We start from the raw sequence: 21,163 nt of genomic DNA, 5'->3' as shown, positions 1-21,163 counted from the left end.
ATATTTGACTTTCCACGGAAACATCCAAACTAATCTCTTGACATTCAACTGACCTCTAAGACAGCCCAAAAGAAAACCCATTACGGCCCACTCCTTTAGGAGGCTGGTAGAGGCTTAAAGAAAAACCTTTTCTTCTCTTAAGAATGCTAACATTTTCCCTAGTTTACAGTTGTAGGGGGAAAAAAACTTCCTTGTAAGTTATGCAATCTAAATCAAACATACTTTTCTACTTATATTGCCTTTCCTGTTGCTCACTAACTTAGGAAAAAGTCAGGGGCGCAGTCATTCTATAAATCTCTCAAGGCAAACACAGCCACTATTCATTTACTGAAACCTAAACAGCATTGTCCAACAGAACTTTCTGTGATGGGGTGCATGCCTGCCTCAATCCAGGGACACATGTGATTCTCCATCTCCAGGGTGTGAGTTCGAGCCCTGTGCTAAATGTAATTACTTAAAAATAAAATCTTTATTTGGAAAAAAAAAGAACCTTCTGTGCTAAGGGAAACACTCTCTCGCCGTCCTGTCCTGCACAGCAGTCTTCAGCCACATGTGGCTACCGAGCACTTGAAATTTTCATTAATTTAAGCGTAAATAGCCAGAGATGTTCAAGTGTCCCGTGTACTCAACAGTGCAGAGAACACTTCACACCAAACACTGCTAAGGAGCACGTCAAGTTAGCAAGACTCTTTGTAATAACGGAATCAAACCTGCGGGCCAAACGTCTGAAGGACAAATCCTGTGGACCAACCGGGGCACGGAACAGCTAACAGCCGGGATCGGATCTGTGAGCAGACTCGGCAGCAGGTGTGCGCGTGGGGGCACGGGCACATACACACGCGCGCATGCTCAAGCGTGCCCCCCCCCACACACGGGGGCATGGGCACACACGCACGCACGCGCAAGCACGCACACACGGGCACACACGGAGCCACGCGGTCAGCAGGCAGTTCTGGTATCTGGCAAATATGCCACCAACACCATTTCAAGAAGGGAGCGGTTCGATGTTTGGGGCAATGGGTATATAAAGTAACAGAAAAGTGAACTTCATTTTGCCAGCTACCCACGATTTGTGTGCTTTCCTGTAGAGAAAATGCAGCTCAAATAAAAAAACAAAACTGAAATGATGCAAAACGCTAACTCTCTTTACTGCCATGTATTACGCTTGCTCCCTCGGAATAAGGACACCTCTGCATCAAGGGGCAAGAGGCTTTCCTGGGGCTCCCACAGAAGTCTGAGTTCCACTGGGAACCTCACAGAAGACTGAGCCACACGGCAGGTAAAAGCCCATTGGAAGGGGAGCGCTTCAGTCACTTGGGTTTTCTGCCGCCCACACCGCCAGTGACTCAGAGGTCACTAGGACCTGCAGCAGAGCTTCTCAGGGTTCTCCCTGGGCTGGGCACAATGTGTCCAAACAGGAAGCCTGAAATGTACTTTGCTACTTTCACTCGTATTTACATACCTATCTTGGAGGCTAAAATCATCCTGAAAAGGCAGCAAACCAGGACCGCCACTCTACATGCAGAGGCAGGACTCCGCAGCATCTACACGCAGACCTCCCAAGTCAGCCCCGGAGCCAACAAGAACGGGCTCCCAAACCCACGCGGCAAACTCCCTGCACAGGAATTTGTGGTCTGCCTGCACCTTTTTCCAGGTGCGTCTGTGAAACAGAGAAATCTTCAGTCCAGAACTAATGTGTTACTTGGATGGGCCTAATAATTAAAAACAAATCCTAGATCCATTTTTATGAAACTTGGAACACCCCAGGATGTGCTTTTCCACAGCCTTAAGATGAGTCTCAAGGACCGGTACAGAGGAAAACCAGCTGCCGTGGGTCCTGAGGTAGAGACCCCTGCCTTTCAGAAATTTCTGGTCTCCTGATCAGAGACCAGAAATTTTGCAACTGGATTTGAAGACTGTTTTCACTTGTCTACAAAGCCTGCTGGAAGGTGGCAGTGTGACTAAGAGACAGACAAGGCGAGTCTGACCACATTCTCCACCACACCCATAGGAGAACCAAGGGAATGGGAACCAAGCCTTCCCCAGGCCCCTAAGTTCCAGGAAACAACACATGGAAATCTGGTAAAGGAGAATACAAACCTCACTTAAGAACAGTTTTTTTGCTTGTGTTCGTTTTTGTTTTATAGAGAAGGACAGATGGTCTCCCTTTCACTCACACACTGAAGTATTAGCCATGACCCAAGGTTAAAACTCATCAAACCTGCCGTTCCTCTGAAAGCTCTGCCGGACAACATCCCGCAGAGCTGCCGCCAGTGACAAGGCAGGTAGAGTCAAGCATTAATAGAGCAAAACAGAAACAAATCATCAAGTAAAGCAATTATTTAGCCCACAAAGACATAAAACCTGGCTCAGGAGACCAGAAATTTTGCAACTGGATTTTGGCAGCTGATTAAATCCCTGCTGCAGTCTTCAGTCTAACACTTTATCTCCCTGAATTATTTCTTCCTTCTATGCTTTTCAGTAAACTGCTGTTCTAGTATTTAAATGTCATGAAACCTCTACAAGCAAGCATAAACTGGGTCTACCAAATTCTTGCATTCCAGTCCCTAGAGGGGGGCAGTACCATCACCAGCCAGTTGAAGGAACATGAAGGGGCGCCTGGCCAGGTCAGTCGGCGGACCATGCAACTCTTGATCTCTTCTTAGCTGTGGGTTTGAACCCCATGTTGGGTGTAGAGTCGACTTAAAAATAAAATCTTTAAGAAAAAAAAAAAAGAAACACTGAAACCCAGAGCCCTGCATCTCCAAGGCATAGCTCCTGGTTCCCAGGGTAGGGAACAGCTCCAGACAACGAGAATGGGCAAGGTGGAGAAGACCTGTGTGACATCCGGCCAAATAATCTGGTGGCGGCACCAATGGGGCACATGGTTCTCCTGGGATTACCCTCCAATGACCAAGTGCATTTTCCCTAGTTACTAACCCATGGCTGTTTCAACTCAACAGACAACCAGCTACGGTGCTGGACCTCACATCTAAGGATTTAACTGAACTTTATTTCATCCTGTACTTGAATTATTTTATTTACCGGTTAAATTTGCTGTATGTGTGTATAGACAGTGGGCACTGAACTATGTCAATGTTAAAACCTTGCTGGATGGGCGCCTGGGTGGCTCAGTGGGTTAAGCCGCTGCCTTCGGCTCAGGTCATGATCCCAGGGTCCTGGGATCGAGCCCCGCATCAGGCTCTCTGCTCGGGAGGGAGCCTGCTTCCTCTTCTCTCTCTCTCTCTGCCTACTTGTGATCTCTCTCTGTCAAATAAATAAATAAAATCTTTAAAAAAAAAAAAAAAAACCTTGCTGGGATTCCCTGGCATGGACAATGACACACATTTTGTTTGATCTACATCTTTTACATCTACCACATTATTTAAAGACCTCTGATACTCAGAAGTGACCCTGATGCACCGAAAGATTCTAAACCACCAGAGACCACGGAGGGGTTAACACATCCCACAAACACTGAAATGATTAAGAAAATATTATAAACTTCATGTCACTAAATTCAACAAGGTACATGAAATTAATAAAAATAAGACGCAGGAGGTGCCTGGGTGGCTCAGTGGGTTAAGCATCTGCCTTTAGCTCAGGTCATGATCTCAGGGTTCTGGGATCAAGCCCCGAGTTGGGCTCTCTGCTCAGCAGGGAGCCTGCTTCCCTCTCTCTCTCCGCCTTTCTGTCTGCCTACTTGTGATCTCTCTCGCTGTGTCAAATAAATAAATAAAATCTTAAAAAAAAAAAAAAAAAAGATGACCTGGGGCACCTGGGTGGCTCAGTTGTTAAGTGTCTGCCTTTGGCTCAGGTCACGGTCCCAGGGTCCTCAGATCGAGTCCCAGATCAGCTCCCTGCTTGGCAGAAGACCTTCTTCTCCCTCTCCCTCTGCCTGCTGCTCCCCCTGCTTGTGCTGTCAAGTAAATAAATAAATAAAATAATAAAAATAATCTTTTTTTAAAAAATATTTTATTTATTTGTTTGAAAGATTGCAAGCAGGCAGAGACGCAGGCAGAGAGAGGGGAGGAAGCAGGCTCCCTGCTGAGCAGAGAGCACCATACAGGGCTCAATCCCAGGACCCTGGGATCATGACCTGAGCCAAAGGCAGAGGCTTAACCCACTGAGCCACCCAGGTGCCCCAATAAAAATAATCTTTAAAAAATAAAATGAAATAAATTTTAAAATTAAAAAAAATAAGACATCCAAATGACACAAAATCAAACAGAAAATCTGAGTAGCTCTTTATCTCATAAAGGAATATTTGTTTAGAACAAGCAAAAACAAATTTTAAAAACCTTCCCGTAAATACCAAATCATTGTTATACACCTGAAACTAATGTTTTATGTCAATTATATGCCCCCCACCCCCCCAAAACACAAAAAACCCTTCCTACAAAGAAAACTCTAGGCCCAATAGTTTCACTGGTGAATTACAACAAACAGTTGAGAAAGAAAAAAATACTGGGATTACATAAACTCTTTCAGAAACAAGAGAAGGAAGGAAAAATATCTAAACTTGTTTTATGAGGTATATATAAGCCCTGAACCAAACCCTGAAAAAAGACATTATAAAACAATGATAAGCCACTTCCTCATGCATGTGGATGCAAAATTCTTAAATCTCAGCAAACAAAATCTAGCAGTGTATATAAAGTACAATATACCATAACCAGGTGGGGTTGCCTCAGATATATAAGACTGATTTAACACTGAAAAGTAATCAATGTAATTCACTACGATAACAGCCGTCAAATATTCCTCCCTCTTCAGCCTTTACTCTCAAGTTGAAAGAAGGGAAACTGTCCTCATTACAGCTCCTTCTAAGCCTCTGCTTTCTTACAACCTTCACACACGCCACCGTATCCTGTGCAACAGCAATTAAACACCCGCCACTATTCCTGCTTGCCAAAGCCTTCTAATTTTCTTTCATCTCTTCACAAATATCTGATAAATACTTAAGATTTGTAGAGCTATTCAAAGCATGGTCCTGGGACCAGCAGAATTAGCATCATTTGGGAGCTTATAAGAGAAGCAAATTCTTGGGCCCCAAAGCACATATACTAAATCAAAATCTCTGGAGAGGTGGGGCCTTGAGTTTTGTTTTGTTTTGTTTTTTAAGATTTTTTTTTTTTTTTTTTTATTTAACAGAGAAAGAGAGATCAAAGTAGGCAGAGAGGCAGGCAGAGAGGGAGTGGGAAGCAGGCTCCCCTCTGAGCAGAGAGCCCGATGCGGGGCTCGATCTGAGGACCCCGGGATCATGAACTGAGCAGAAGGCAGAGGCTTTAACCCACTAAGTCACCCAGGCGCCCCTTGAGTGTTTTTTTTTAATTATTTTATAATTGGGGCGCCTGGGTGGTTCACTGGGTTAAGCCTCTGCCTTCCGCTCAGGTCATGATCTTGGGGTCCTGGGATGGAGCCCCGCATCGGGCTCTCTGCTCAGAGAGGAGCCTGCTTCCCACTCCCTCTCTGCCTACTTGTGATCTCTGTCAAATAAATAAATAAAATCTTTTTTTAAAAAATTACTTTAATAGGGGCGCCTGGGTGGCTCAGTGGGTTAAGCCGCTGCCTTCGGCTCAGGTCATGATCTCGGGGTCCTGGGATCGAGTCCCGCATCGGGCTCTCTGCTCAGCAGGGAGCCTGCTTCCTCCTCTCTCTCTCTCTGCCTGCCTCTCTGCCTACTTGTGGTCTCTCTCTGTCAAATAAATAAATAAAATCTTTAAAAAAAATTACTTTAATAATCTTTTTGTTTTTAAAGATTTTATTTATTTGACAGAGAGAGATCACAAGTAGGCAGAGAGGCAGACAGAGGGAGAGAGAGGAGGAAGCAGGCTCCCCGCTTAGCAGAGAGCTCGATATGGGGCTTGATCCCAGGACCCCGAGATCATGACCTGAGCGGAAGGCAGAGGCTTAACCCACTGAGCCACCCAGGCGCCCCTAAAAAAATTATAATTTTTTTCATCAGTGTACTCTTTTCCCATCCCACCCACCCACTTCCCCTGTGGCATATCCTAGATTCTATAAAACATAATCTGTCATATAGTATATTCTTGTAATAAAGAATGCTAGGGGAAAGAAAACATTAAGGAAATCATATAGAAAATACATTCACAGCACTGTATTATTATTTATCTAAAGACAATCAACCTGTAAGTGGACCGGCAGAGTTCAAACCTGTGTTGTTCAAGAATCAACTGCATTTTTTTTTAATCTATTCAATGTTGGAGTAACACTGCTGTTTTGTTTAAGTAGGCTCCAGGCCCAATGTGGGGTTTGAGTTCATGACCCTGAGATCAAGAGCTGCACACGCCACTGACTAGGACAGCCAGGTACCACAACACTGCTGTTCTTTTCTTTGCCATTACTACCAAAATTTTGGCCAAACTCAAACTGCTTTAGAAGGAGCAGCTACAGGGTGCCTGGGCGGCTCGGCTGGTTGGGCGTCCAACTCTTGGTTCATCTCAGGTCATGATCTCAGGGTCCAGGGTCCTAACATTAAGCCCCAGTGTCGGGCTGCTCACTAGGTGAGGAGCTGGCCTGAGAGTCTCTCTCCCTCGGCCTCTGCCCCTCTCCCTGCAAAGAGCATGCTCACTCTCTTTATTAAATAAATAAATCTTTATTTAAAAAAAAAAAAGAGCGAGTGCAGAAATGACCTAAAGAGCCAGAAGTCAACCCTTCAAGTATGCTAACACTCGAATTTGAGGCCAACACTCGACTTTGAACGTAACCCTTTTTAAAAACGTACACAAAGCTCAACTAGTCATCACATTATTGAAATGATCTTCAGTTTTAAAAGCAATGGCTGCACATGCAGTTGTAAAATGCTTTTACTTCATCTAAGTTAGCTCAAGCTGATTTTACGAATAAGGCAAAGAGATCTCCTTCATGTGGGTTTTTATTTTCTAATAATGCATACAAAGCAGAAGAAAGATAAATTTAAATAAAATGCCACAGGGGAAACTCTCCTACCCCCACTAAACTACTGAATTGGAGAGGATTCCCTGCCAAGGACTATTTGTTTCAATTAATGTTCTGTTCATTCAGTCTCTCCCAGGGGCCCGGGACTCCGCTTGTGTACTGTGTACTGTATTAAATAAGACTGCATTAGCTATTCACCAAAGCCAAGTAAAATGGTCCTGCTACCAGCCTTCCTGATATGTGGCAAAGTTCAAGAACATGATCATGGGAGTCAAAAGGGCCTGGATTCCAGGCAAGCACTCCCTTCTATCAGACGTGTATGGCTGTGGACAAGTTACCTGGTCTCTTTCAGACCTGTTTTCCCACCTGTACGTGAGAGTTATCACCCACACCGTAGAATTAAAAAGGTACAAAACTGAAAGAACAGTGTATCCGGGACATTGAGGACTATTACCCTTCATTGCTCATCTCTGCGCTGTAGGTGACCACTGGTTTTTAAATTTTGTGAACTAATACGTAAGACCACGGAAAATCCTTACAACACGCAAAGAAAAACAGAATTCAAAAGCAGATCGCAATGATTTCAACAAATAAAAAATATATATAACGTCGCTTACGAACATGAGAAAGACTAAAAGGAAATCCAGTGTTGTCCTTATCAGCACAAGGTAACAACCATGAAGGTATATGAGAAGTGGGACTTCAAAACATTTACCTTTTCTCTAAACTTTAAGCTAAATAACTTCTTAAAATTATTAATTTTAATTTTTTAAAATATTTTTATTAATTTGCAATGTTAGCTTTCCTTGTTCTTTATCTAATATACATTTGTGTGCCCATTCCTAAGGAGCCTCCCCCCATTTACATCTGCCCCCCTGGGCCTCCTCTAACCCCAATCACAGCCAGAACTCCTGCCCCACTGTCACTGACAGCAGCTCTTCTCTTCCAGAACATACCACCATGAAACGGAAGAATTAACCCAACCATGTGAGCTCAAGGGCTACTACGAGAATCGCAGTCCAGAAGACACTGCCATATACCAGTGCCAGTGAGATGCTCTCCAGGAAAGCTTCTCGGTCTTCTAAAGAACAAATCAACTTACTAGTATTATTCTCGTCTTCTGCTCTTAAAGCAAACTGAAGAGAAATGAGCGCAGCAGTACACAACCTAGACAGAGGCACGAAGTTCTCCCACTGTCGAAAGCTGTCCTTGGGGCGCCTGGGTGGCTAAGTGGGTTGACCCGCTGCCTTCAGCTCAGGTCATGATCTCAGGGTTCTGGGATCGAGCCCCACATCGAGCTCTCTGCTCAGTGGGGAGCCTGCTTCCTCCTCTCTCTCTGCCTGCCTCTCTGCCTACTTGTGATTTCTCTCTGTCAAATAAATAAATAAAATCTTTAAAAAAAAAAAAAAAAGAAAGAAAGAACTGTCCTCAACCCAGAGTAGCTACTTCAGAACAAATCACTGTAAAGTTTGGATGCTCAGAACAACTCAGGAGCCCAGCTAACAAAGCGCTCCCACGCACAAATTACTCAGGCTGCAATGGCTTACGGCGAGGTGGCAGCAAACACCCCGGGGCTGGCTGCGGACATACTCAGCAGTTGAGTGTTTAGATGTTCTTCACCTCGTGGAGGAAACAAGCCAAGAAGGGCCTTCATCACTGTCTACTGTGTACAAACCAAGATCACCGGAATCTGATCGTATGGAACTTACTCAGTTACTTAGACCCACGAACAGGTAACAATTATGTCCGCAAGCAACACCCGCTTTGCATGAACTACGCCACATGTAAAACGAGATATTCTGGCTTAGCCAGGCTCTCCTGAAAAGGCTCAGGAATGAGAGGGGCCCCTTCAGGGACAGAAGGCTAGGACAAGAGGTCAGACAGACACCACAGTGAGGTCGCTACACCACCTGCTGGGCCGCACGGGGCCCCTCACGTTAAGCCAGCCTCTCACCACTCCCGTGTCCACAACCACGTCCATGTTCACATCCAAGACTGCCGCTGCCAATTTCCTTGCCCTCTCAATGCCTGAACTCTTCTACGAGCTCAGCTTTTACAATAATTTGGTGACCAAATCCCAAATAGCAGTAAGACATATTTTTGTTTTGTGAGAAATGCACACCCATCTATGTCGTAAACACACGAGGACAACTTCAGACACACGCGGACAGAGAATGGGCAGCTGCCCCTCACCTGTGCTATGGCTGCTTCGTTATCGGCCAATCCCAGTAAAAAGATCCTCACTTTGTCTATCTTCACTGGAACGGTTCTCCCTCTCCATTCCACCTCACTCATGGTGGCTGCCTGTTTGGCCCGAGTCTGAGTGATCAATGCCTGGAAAGTAATTTTCAAAAGTCAAAACTTTAATTGCTGGTGGTAAAAGGTACAAAGAACTATTAGTTCTCTTTTTCTGAACCTAATATATCACGCCTTATAAAGTAATATATAAATCGTATTTAAGTTCCTCTTTAGTATCATCTATCTTAACTTACAGAAACCCAAACATTAAAACGACTAAAAAAACGTTAAAAAGAGCCAACGTGGGGCACCTGGGTGGCTCAGTGATCTCTCTGTCAAGTAAATACATAAAATATGCCTCTCTGCCTACTTGTGATCTCTGCCTGTCCAATAAATACGTAAAATTTATTTTAAAAATTTTACGTATTTATTGGACAGGCAGAGATCACAAGTAGGCAGAGAGGCAGGCAGAGAGAGAGGTGGAGGCGGGCTCCCCGCTGAGCAGAGAGCCTGATACGGGGCTCGATCCCAGAACCCTGGGATCATGACCTAAGCTGAAGGCAGGGGCTTAACCCACTGAGCCCCTGGGTGGCTCACCCAGGCTCAGTGGGTTAAGCCCCAATACATAAAATCTTTAAAAAAATTAAAATAAAATAAAAAATAAAAAGAGCCAACCCTGGGGTGACTGGCTGGCTCAGGTGGCAGACCATGCGACTCTTGGCCTCAGGGCAGTGAGTTCAAGCCCCAAGTTGGATGTGGAGCCACTTAAAAGAAAATAATAATAATAAACATTTTAAAAACGTAAAAAAAATTAAAAAGACCAACACCAGGGGCACTTGGGTGGCTAAGTTGGTTAAGCGATGGCCTTTGGCTCAGGTCAAGATCCTGGAGTCCTAGGATCGAGTCCCATGTCCGGCTCCCCACTCAGCAGGAGGTCTGCTTTTCCCTCTGACCTTCCCCCTTTCATGTTCTCTCTCTCTCTCTCATTCTCTCTCAAATAAATAAATAAAATCTTTATAAAAAAAAGAGCAACGCTAAGTCTTAGTAAGGGTGTAGGAGAAAAACCTATCTATATGTGCTATAAGCAAAAATGCAAATTATCAGGGACGCCTGGGTGGCTCAGTTGGTTAAGCAGCTGCCTTCGGCTCAGGTCATGATCCCAGTGTCCTGGGATCGAGTCCTGCAACGGGCTCCTAGCTTGGCAGGAAGCCTGCTTCTCCCTCTGCCTCTGCCTGCCGCTCTGTCTGCCTGTGCTCGCTCGTGCTGTCTCTCTCTCTCTCTCTCTGACAAGTAAATAAATAAAATCCTAAAAAAAAAAAAAATTAAAAAAAAATGCAAATTATCAGAAACTTACTTAAAGATATCTGTCAATATGAATCAAAAGCTTCCAAAATATTCAATCCCATGTTTAGGAATGTATTCTAAGGAAATAACTAAGAATGTGTACAAAAACATGGGTCTTCACAGTAATATGATTTATCACTTCAGCAACAATAGTGAAGTGCTCACCTAACTTGACCGGTACAATGTAGTACCATGTGGCTACCAAAACAGTGTAGAAATACCTGCTAAAGTGGAAAAAAACACTCAAGACACTGTATTTAAAAAGCACTTTACTAAACAGTGTATATGGAGATCCCGTTTAAAAAACACAAGCCTTGGGCGCCTGGGTGGCTCATTGGGTTAAGCCGCTGCCTTCGGCTCGGGTCATGATCCCAGGGTCCTGAGATAGAGCCCCACATCGGGCTCTCTGTTCCGTGGAGAGCCTGCTTCCTCCTCTCTCCCTGCCTGCCTCTCTTGCCTACTTGTGATCTCTGTCTGTATAAATAAATAAAAAATCTTTAAAAAAAAACAAAAACAAAACACAAGCCTGTTTTGGGCGACCGAGTGGCTCAGTCAGCTGGGCTTCTGACTCTTGGTTTCAGCTTGGACTGTGGTCTCGGGGTCTGGGATGGAGCCCTTTCGGAGGCTCCGCACTCAGTAGGGAGTCTTCTTGGGATTCTCTCTCTCCCTCTCTGCCCCTCCCCCAACCCTTGCTCTTTCTTGCTCTAAATAAATAAAACCTTAAAAAATACACACACACACACAAGCGCATTTTCTTCCTACTTACACAAAAATCTGGTAAGCTATTCATCATGTTACTAGTAGTGGTTACCTCTGATTCTACCACGTGATTTTAGTCTTCCCCCATCTTATTTTTTTTTTTAAGATTGTATTTATTTATTTAGACAGACATAGATCACAAGCAGGCAGGGAGAGAGAGAGAGAGAAGCAGGCTCTCTGCTGAGCAGAGAACCCAATGGGGGGGCTCGATCCCAGAACCCTGGGATCATGACCTGAGCAGAAGGCAGAGGCTTTAACCCCGAGCCACCCAGGCACCCCATTTTCCCCCCATTTTTTATTCCTACGTTGTCTATTTGCTTACATTACTTGCCTAGAAAATAAGATAAAAAATTGAATACTTCAGGGGTGCCTGGGTGGCTCAGTGGGTTAAGCCTCTGTCTTTGGCTCAAGTCATGATCTCAGGGTCCTGGGACCAAGCCCCATGTCAGGCTCTCTGCTCAGCAGCGAGCCTGCTTCCCCCTCTCTGCCTACTTGTGATTTCTCTGTCAAATAAATAAGTAAAATCTTTTAAAAAAATGGATATAAATATGCATATATTAATAACCATTACAATGACTATCGAGATTACGGATTACCTCTTTTTCTGGACCTTTTCAAACCAAAGACCTCACAAAAATGTATAGACTAGATTACCTCCAATTTCTCAGCCAGAAGACCCTCAGTGCCGCCAGACCTCAATCTCATCTGCATGAGTTCATTGATAGCTGACTGGTCCCCTGAGAAAAGAGAGAGCTGTTGAGTAGAAATCCTCAAGGGTCTGGTCTGGTCTCCCAAGAATCACTAGAATCAATACTGAGCTCTTCCCCTTGTACAAGCACATTTCAGTGAACCACAGGTCCTTTCACAAAGCTCACTCACAAAGGAGTACAGAATTGGCAGGACGGAAACAAAGTGAAGGAACTGCCTTCCAGGACATTAAGCTGGGCTGACGTTGACACCTCTACTTTTCTCATCAGCTAAAACCCGAGCCAAGGACAGATGCAGGGACAAGGAAAACAGGAAAGTTAAATCCTCTAGGCTCTCCGAGATGAACCACCGCCAACCCACTAGTCTGTGCCCGACTCAGCCCCTGCTCACCGATGTTATATGCACAGTAGCGGATATTGGGGGAGATCTCTTCCACACGCTGGTTATACAGCACTGCCTGCTCTTCTGTGAAAGCACTGGCCAGTCTCTCGTAGATAGTTCTGAGAGGAAAGAAACACCAGCTCTCATAGCAGCCTTATTTTAAGAAAATAAAAAGGAACACAACGGCTAAAAATGAAACATGGCACTATGCTAAGACCCTTCTATCAAGTAAGAGAACTGCACGGCTCTAAAATGAATGAGGATCATCAATATTCCTAAAGGGAAGGAAAACAAATGAGTAACCAGGACTGGCTCAATCGACTGGGTGTCCGACTCTAGATTTCGGCTCAGGTCATGATCTTGAGGTCATGAGATTGAGCCCCACATAGGATGGAGTAGGAGTCTGCTTGAGATTCTCCCTCTCCCTCTGTCCCTCCCCACCACACGCTCTCTCCAGCACGCATGCTATAAAATAAATAAATCTTAACTCAATAATAACTGCACTTCTGTAGAAACAATCATCAGGTGATCTGCGGCCTGAAAGCAACTATGTACAAGTGAACCTAGCAGCTTTTGAACCCGAAAACTTACTTGCATTTGTTAAAAGCCTCAATTGCAGCTTTCCATTCCTGATGTTCAAAACGCAGCATTCCTGAGAGGTAAGCTGTGTACGCCTGAAAAGGGGAAGAAGGGAACTGTTTCAACACCCAAGAGCCAATGTCACTGCTCACTCTCCCCCACCTGCTTTCAGTTTTGACATCAGGAATATAGAGATATTCATCAGGGTGATTTTTCTTATTTATTTTTAAGAAGGTTTCAAGCTCAGCCTGGAGCTCAGCTTGGGGCTTGAACTAAACCCCAAGATCAAGACCCGAACTGAGATCAAGAGGCAGACAATCAAGTGCACCACACAGACACCCTTATTCAGGGTGACTGTAAAAGAGAAAACTTATTGGGGGACCTGGATGGCACTGTCAGTTGAGCGACTGGCTCTTGGTTTTGGTTCAGGTTATGATCTCAGGGTCATGGGATCGAGTCCCACATCGGGGTCCGGGCTCAGAGAGCAGAGTCCGCTGGAGACACTCTCTGCCCTGCTCTGTAGGAGGTGTGCGCTCGCTCTTTAAAATAAATAAATAAATCTTTTTGAGAAAAAACACTATTTAATAAAATGTGATACACAGATAACTCACCATGATTCATTTACTGCCTAGAAAAGAATTTTTTTTTTTTTAATTAATTTACAGAGAGAGAGATCACAAGTAGGCAGAGAGGCAGGCGGGGGTGGAGCAGGCTCCCTGCTGAGCAGAGAGCCCAATGCGGGGCTTGATCCCAGGACCCCAAGACCATGACCCGAGCCAAAGGCAGAGGCTTAAGCCACTGAGCCACCCAGGCACCCCTCAGGAGAGAATCTGAAGGAAAAAAACCCAAAAAACCTGTTTTCCTCATGTGACTTAATGATTAGTTTCCAGGAAATAACATTCAGTATCAGAAGCTGAATGTAAATCTGTGGCATCTTTTTTTTTTAAATATTTTATTTATTTATTTGACACAGAGAGAGACAGTGAGAGAGGGAACACAAGCAGGGGGAGTGGGAGAGGGAGAAGCAGGCTTCCCGTTGAGCAGGGAGCCCGATGAGGGGCTTGATCCCAGGACCCTTGGATGATGACCTGAGCCAAAAGCAGACGATTAACACCTAAGCCACCCAGACACCCGTTTCTATTGTTTGTTTCTTTTTTTAATTAGTTTCAGAGGTGCCTGGGTGGCTCAGTTGGTTAAGCATCTGCCTTCAGCTCAGGTCATGATCTCAGGACCCTGAGACTAAGCCCCATGTTGGGCTCCCTGCTCAGTGGCAAGTCTGCTTCTCCCTCTTCTGTCCCATTCATGTGTGTGCGTGTGCTCCCGCGGTCTCTGTCAAATAAATAAATAAAATCCTTTTTTTTTTTTTTAAGATTTTATTTATTCATTTGACAGACAGAGATCACAAGTAGGCAGAGAAGCAGGCAGAGAGAGAGGAGGAAGCAGGCCCCCTGCTGAGCAGAGAGCCTGATGCGGGGCTCGATCCTATGACCCTGGGATCATGACCTGAGCCAAAAGCAGAGACTTTAACCCCCTGAGCCACCCAAGCACCCTAAATAAAGTCTTAAAAAAAAATTCATTTCAAGGCGGGGGACAAAAAAAAAAAAAAATTCATTTCAAGAAATTCTTACTTCTCTGAAACTAGTAATACACTTCATGTTAACAGAATTTTTTTTCTGAATTTAAATAAAACTTAAAAATCCAAGCAGCCCTGAAATAAATCATTTCAAGAGATGCATGAACTTTAAAAAAAAAAAGTTAAAGCTAATTATGGGACACCTGGATGGCTCAGTCGGTTAAGCGTCTGCCTCAGGTTCGGGTCATGAGATTGAGCCCACATCAGGCTCCTTGCTCAGCGGGGAGCCTGCTTCTCCCCCTGCTGTGCTTATTCATTCCCTCTCTTCTCTCTGACAAATAAATAAAATCCTAAAAATAAATAAGGGGGCGCCTGGGTGGCTCAGTGGGTTAAAGCCTCTGCCTTCGGCTCAGGTCATGATCCCAGGGTCCTGGGATTGAGCCCCACATTGGGCTCTCTGCTTGGCAGGGAACCTGCTTCCCTTCCTCTTTCTGCCTGCCTCTCTGCCTACTTGTGACCTGTCAGATAAATAAAATCTTTAAATAAATAAATAAAATTTAAAAATAAAAATAAAAATAAGGGGCGCCTGGGTGGCTCAGTGGGTTAAGTCTCCGCCTTCGGCTCAGGTCATGATCCCAGGGTTCTGGGATCAAGCCCCGTATCGGGCTCTCTGCTCAGCGGGAAGCCTGCTTCCTCCTCTCTCTCTGCCTGCCTCTCTGCCTACTTGTGATATCTCTCTCCCTCTCTCTCTCTCTGTCAAATAAATAAATAAATAAATAAATAAGTCTTTTTAAAAATATAAATAAATAAAAATAAATGAATGAATGAATGAATGAATAAATGTTAGAACTAATTACTAAAAAAACAAGAGCTCAGGGCACCCGGCTGGCTCAGTTGGTGGAATATATGACTCCTGACCTTCAGGTCATGAGTTCAAGCCCCACATTTAGTGCTGAGATTACATACATAAGTCAAGGGAGAAGAAAACAAAACAAACCAAGAGCTTAAAAACAAAAACAATACCAACTTTGCCTTGAAAAAGCAAGACCATGTTATTTCCTCTCCGGTCCATTTATAATATTAAGAAACTATTCTCTTCAACTAGGAAGTCACGTCTCTAATCTCCGCAGTAAAGCAAAGCTGATACAAAGCTACTACTCCGCAGTAGTAGCAAAGCTACTAACCTGAGCCTCTAACTTGGTCTTGGCGTCCACACGATTGCTCTCACACAAGCGTTCCAACTCCTCCGCATGCTTCACGGCTTTGCGCAGGCGAGACAACAAATGGAACCGTTTTCGGGGTTCGGTATTGGCTTCCTGTTTCAGCTGCATGGCATAGCTCCAGGCTCGTTCAGCATCCATCAGAACCAGAAGCAAATACCTAAATGAGAGAGAACAGGCAACCGAACGATGATCACCGGGAGCATCAGACTTGGATATTCCCCAAGGCACAATCCTCAACTTCTGAACTTCTCCCTACGCCCTCCTTGGCTTTCCTCCTGAGAACTTCTCAGAGCACCTGGGTGGTGTAGCTATTTAAGTGTCTGACTGTTGGTTTCCGCTCAGGTCATGATCTCAGAGTCATGAGATCAAGCCCCACATCAGGCTCTGCGCTCAGCGCTGAGTCTACTTGAGATTCTTTCTCCCTCTTCCTCTTACCCTCCCACTCAAGCACTTAAATTTAAAAAAATATTAAGGGGGAAAAAAAAAAAAGGAAGTACTCCTCACAGCATCAATCATGGCGCCCAACCAGTATCTCTGCTCAGGCTCCACCTCAAATTTCTAGCCATCTACCACACAGATCTCACTACTAAAAACACCTGCTACCACCTCAAACTGGGCAAACACAGACCACAGACCTGCTCTTCCCCAGTTTTAGCAAAGAGGCAGTCTAAGCACACAGTCTGGCCTCATCTTTGAATCAACACGTCCTCCATCCCAACCGAGCTGAAAACCAAGTCCTGAAGACACACTGTACTGAAGTGGTCAAGAACAAGGCTCTCGAGTCAGGCAGGGCTGGAATCTCAGTGCCATCCGTCACTAACTATGTGACACTGGACAACGTTACTAACTTGCTGTGCCTCAGAATCCCATTAGTGATATGTGTAACACACTTAAACCGGAGTCTGGCACTTCCTAAGGACTGAATAAACTAGCCACTTTATTTTTATACTGGAGAAATTCTGTTAAACCTACTGCCTTGATAAATCTTTCTTAAACATCAGCTTAATCTTATCTCTTCAAAATGAAGATCTCATGATCACAGAGACCCTTCCTAACCTGTTCTCATCAGATTTAACCAATACCCGCTGCTGAATCCCATCCTGGGCTCTATGCGCTAGTTTTCTATGTCTCCATACACCAAGCTCCCAGGCTCTCTGCTGCCTGAGCAGCAGCTAACTGTCCAGAGCATTATAATTCCTCAAGTACATTCAGACACCAAGGCATCCCTCACACAGAATGTTTTTGCCTCTCAGAAACCCCTCAAGGTCCAGCCTCCTCAACGCAAGCTTCCTGGCTTCACTAGCAAAAACCCCTGGGGCACCTAGCTGGCTCAGTGAGTACAGCACGCAACTCTTGATCTCTGAATTGTGAGTTCAAGCCCCACAATAGGGGGAGAAATTACTTAAAAAAACTAAACAAGGGGTGCCTGGGTGGCTCAGTCAGTTAAGCATCTGCTTTCACCTCAGGTCATGATCCCAGGGACCTGGGATGGAGCTTGGCATCCGCTGGTCTTCCTCAACGGATGCTCAGTGGAGAGTCTGCTGCTCCCTCTCCCTCTGCTCCTCCCCCTTCTCGTGCATGTGTACGCTTGAGCACGTGCTCTCTCTCTCTCTCAAAAAAAGAGTAAAACAAAACAAACACAAAAAAACACACTTTACAAAAACAGGTGGCAAAAGGAGCAATTTGGCCCACGGCTGAAACTTGAGGAACTGGCCTAGAGACCTTTAATACATGTTGACAGACCGACCTTCTGCAAATGTTAAGCCTGGCTGCATTCAGCACTGAAACATGAAACTCTTCTGGAACAATTCACACACAGATTTCTTTCACGATACACGCACTTAAGTAAGCACTTACACACTGAAACTCGCACTCCAGGGCCCTTACCCAACATCCCATCAGGTTCTAACTGCGGACTAGTGCTCAGCACTCAGCCCAACTCCTGCTACCGTTACTGAACCTCCGTGTCCTCATCCTGTAACTTAAGAGCTGGCACAGCGGCTAACACATATCTGTCCCATAAACGTATTAGCGAGGAGGATTTCGCCACTAGCACAGAGCAGTCCGTACCTGTTATCAGTCAGAAGATCTTCAGTTACTTTTTTCCCGGTAAATTTGTGCCTATTCCCCATCTTGAAGTTGAGTGTTTTCCGAAGACGTCTTTGTCTACGGGAACAGTAGCCCCTGAAGGAAAAAACACCAATAATTCAGGCAAGCCGATGGTACTTTCCATAGCAGATTCTGTAATAAAGGCTGAAGGTTTGCGGTGTTCTACTTATGGTTACCACAGACACCACACGTCATCTTGCAAACACTCCGTGAACTACAACCTGTAGGGCAGTACGACTGGTGCCACCAGAAACGTACTTCAAACCTAACCTAAGGTGTCAGACGTCATGACTGTGGTGACCTTTGGGGAGGAAGGGCTTGTGATCAGAAGGAGCAAAAGGGGGACCTCTGGGATGCTGGTCACATTGTCCAGTAATGTCTGCTGGTTACACGTTGTGAAAAATTCATCTTTTTCTATATACTTTCCTGTATATAAACTATATTGCAATAGAATGGTAAGAAAAAAAAAGTGGGGGGTGCCTGGGTGACTCAGTCGTTAAGTGTCTGCCTTCGGCCCAGGTTATGATCCTGGGGTCCTGTGATCGAGTCCCACCCATGTCGGGCTCCCTGCTCCACAGGAAGCCTGCTTCTCCCTCTCCCTCTCCCCCTGCTTGTGTTCCCTCTCTTGCTGTCTCTCTCTGTCAAATAAAAGATAAAATGTTTAAAAAAAAAATTAGAATGGTAAAAGAAAAAAAATCCTTCAATAAAAAAGTATTTTTTTAAAAAGGAGAGGGGGGATGCCTGGGTGGCTCAGTTCATCAAGTGACTGCCTTAGGCTCAGGTCATGATCCCAGGGCTATGGGATCGAGTCCTGCATCTGGCTCCCTGCTCAGCAGAACCTGCTTCTCCCTCTCTCTCGGCCTGCTGCTCTCCCTGCTTGTACTCTCTGTCCAATGAAAAAATTAGATCTTTCAAAAAAATTACAAAAATAAAAATAAAAAGGAGAAGGAACAGGGGCTCCTAGGTGGCTCAGTCAGCTAAGTGTCCAACTCTTGACACTTGATCTTGGCTCAGGTCTTGTGAGTTTGAACCCCACACTGGCCCCATGCCCAGCATGTAGCCTAACTTTAAAAAAAAAAAAAAAAATGGAGATGGAACACGTAAAATGAAAGAGCAGAAAGCCGACTGCTGTAATAACTGAGTGATAGATTCATCGTGGTATCATCTCTACATCTGCTTTTGAAAATGTCCTAAATAATTAAAAAAAAACAAAAAAAACCCTCAAGTCATAACAGTCTCTAACTAAAACTTCTTCCATTAACTTCCCATCACGCCTACATTAACACCTGAAGGAGTTACCCGGGCTTATAAGAAGGACCCTACCTATTCTGGCCCCTTAGTTTTCTCACTTCATCTTTACCACTCCCCACCTTGCACAATTCATCCCAGTGCCGGGGACCATTTATGTGACATGTGTCACTCCTTAGAATCTGTGGAATGTTTTGTAAAGTAGCACTTTTAAAAGTCCAGCAGCCAGGAGCACCTGGGGCTGTCAGCTGAGCTTCTGTCTTTGGCTGAGGTCATGATCCTGGGCTCCAGCCTCACGCTGGGCTCTCTGCTCAGCTGGGAATCTGTTTCTCCCTCTCCCTCTGCCTCTGCCCCTCCCCCCTAAAGCCTATATCTTCAATATTAAATGGTTGGCTATTTCTGCTTCCAAAGCACTGAATTATATTATAGATTAGGCATCTATTCTATTTTTAAGAGTCATATTAAATTCATTTTCCAACTTGAAGGCTGTTACAAAGTTTACCAATAAATTATAATGATATCATAGAAATTATATGGGGCGCCTGGCTGGCTCAGTTGGTGGAGCATGTGGCTCTTGATCTTGGGGTTGTGAGTTCAAGCCCTATGCTGGAGATAGAGCTTACTTTAAAATAAATTAAGAAATAACTGAAAAACTTTGCATTTAATCAAGACTCTGACAACGTAATTAAGTTTAAAAATATATGTATTACCATACTGCTTGCTACTTTCAGCAGAAGCCTCCAATGTATCTGCAATATTGTGAGGCAAAATGGATAAAGAGGTTGGCTGCTTTTATTCATTGTGAAATTTTAAATTTGAAAAGTACATTTCGAGGACTCAATGTAAGTTCAGAGTCAGACTTTCTATACTTTCTGACACAGCAAAATAAGTGAGATATTAACAAAGGCAAACCAAGTTTGAAAATTCCACAGTAATTTCCATATATCTTACACATGATACTAACCTATACCTCTGAAAATCTCCATGCCGTAAACCATGCTGCTGCTGGGATTCCTTAATAATCTGAAGAACTAGAGCCAAGATTAAGGAAAAGCTTACAATGGTAAGAATCTAAATAAATTGAAACATATTCCCATTAGTCTGTATTTGTACCAAACCAGAGCACGTTAAGCATTAGTATATTAACTACTGACTTCTTTCGTAATCATTTTCAATAGCTATCTTGTCATAAGACAGGGCAAAGCAAATTAGTAAAAAACTGACTGCTTGAACTATTACTTTCAAACTAAAAAAGGAAGGCATTATTAGCCACTGAGGATTACTGAAATTCAACAGCTTAAATAAAGTTGCTGGATTCTAACTACTGATTATAACTGGGGTGGTTCCCATTGATTTACACGTGGACCCAGTATTTTACTTATTCAAGCGGACTCAGGTTATAAATGACGTGTACTACTCCTCTATTTGCATAACTTCCTACATCTGCCAAATCTAACTTTCCTTAACAGCTGTGACGCTGCATAAGCCTGTGGTTAGCACATGCCAACCAAACTATGCCACAGCTTGTATAAAAATATTAGTTTTTCTGGGGGCCTGGGTGGCTCAGTGGTTTAAGTTTCTGCCTTCCACTCAGGTCATGATCTCAGGGTCCTGGCATGGAGCCCCATGTCGGGCCCTCTGCTCCGCAGGGAGCCTGCTTCCCCCTCTCTCTCTCTGCCTGCCTCTCTGCCTACTTGTGATCTCTCCCTCTCTGTCAAATAAATAAAATGTTAAAAAAAAAAAATCCTCTACAGACATGTCAACAAAACACTGAACATTAAAAGGACTATTTCAACTAAAAGGAAAAAGAAGCTGTAAGATTTGTAAAAAATCAAGGCAATTCAAATATCCATTTGGAACCAGATCACCAGTTCAAAAAGTAAAGCTCCAATCTCCTGAAAACTACATTAAGATGTCAAGCTAAACGTGTTATTTCAGAAATTCACCTACATTTTCTCCGTTTGTGGTTCACTTCAAAAGCCACAAACTAGCGTCTCAGGCATTCAGTTGTAATACTGAATGAGATGCGTCAGAAGAGGGAAACTACAGACCCATTCCACCAGATCACCAAAACAACTCT

At 44.3% G+C, this 21,163-nt stretch overlaps 1 protein-coding gene across 1 annotated transcript in view; it reads right to left on the bottom strand.

Moving 5' to 3' along the window:
- SRP68 (signal recognition particle 68) overlaps positions 1 to 21,163 on the bottom strand; it is a 35,564-nt gene that overhangs the window by 13,449 nt on the left and 952 nt on the right. Inside the window, exons 2-8 of the mRNA XM_044247392.1 lie at positions 20,048 to 20,114; positions 17,797 to 17,910; positions 15,688 to 15,883; positions 12,943 to 13,025; positions 12,361 to 12,470; positions 11,917 to 11,999; positions 9,115 to 9,255 (exon numbers count right to left, since the gene is read on the bottom strand). Coding sequence (XP_044103327.1) covers positions 9,115 to 9,255; positions 11,917 to 11,999; positions 12,361 to 12,470; positions 12,943 to 13,025; positions 15,688 to 15,883; positions 17,797 to 17,910; positions 20,048 to 20,114 — 794 coding nt within the window. The remainder of the gene's footprint in view (positions 1 to 9,114; positions 9,256 to 11,916; positions 12,000 to 12,360; positions 12,471 to 12,942; positions 13,026 to 15,687; positions 15,884 to 17,796; positions 17,911 to 20,047; positions 20,115 to 21,163) is intronic.

The sequence above is a fragment of the Neovison vison genome, chromosome 5 (genome assembly GCF_020171115.1).
Source record: "Neovison vison isolate M4711 chromosome 5, ASM_NN_V1, whole genome shotgun sequence".
Classification (NCBI taxonomy): Eukaryota; Metazoa; Chordata; class Mammalia; order Carnivora; family Mustelidae; genus Neogale; species Neogale vison.
The sequence above is the reverse complement of the archived record's forward strand: the minus strand, read 5'-3'. Positions and strand labels throughout refer to the sequence as shown.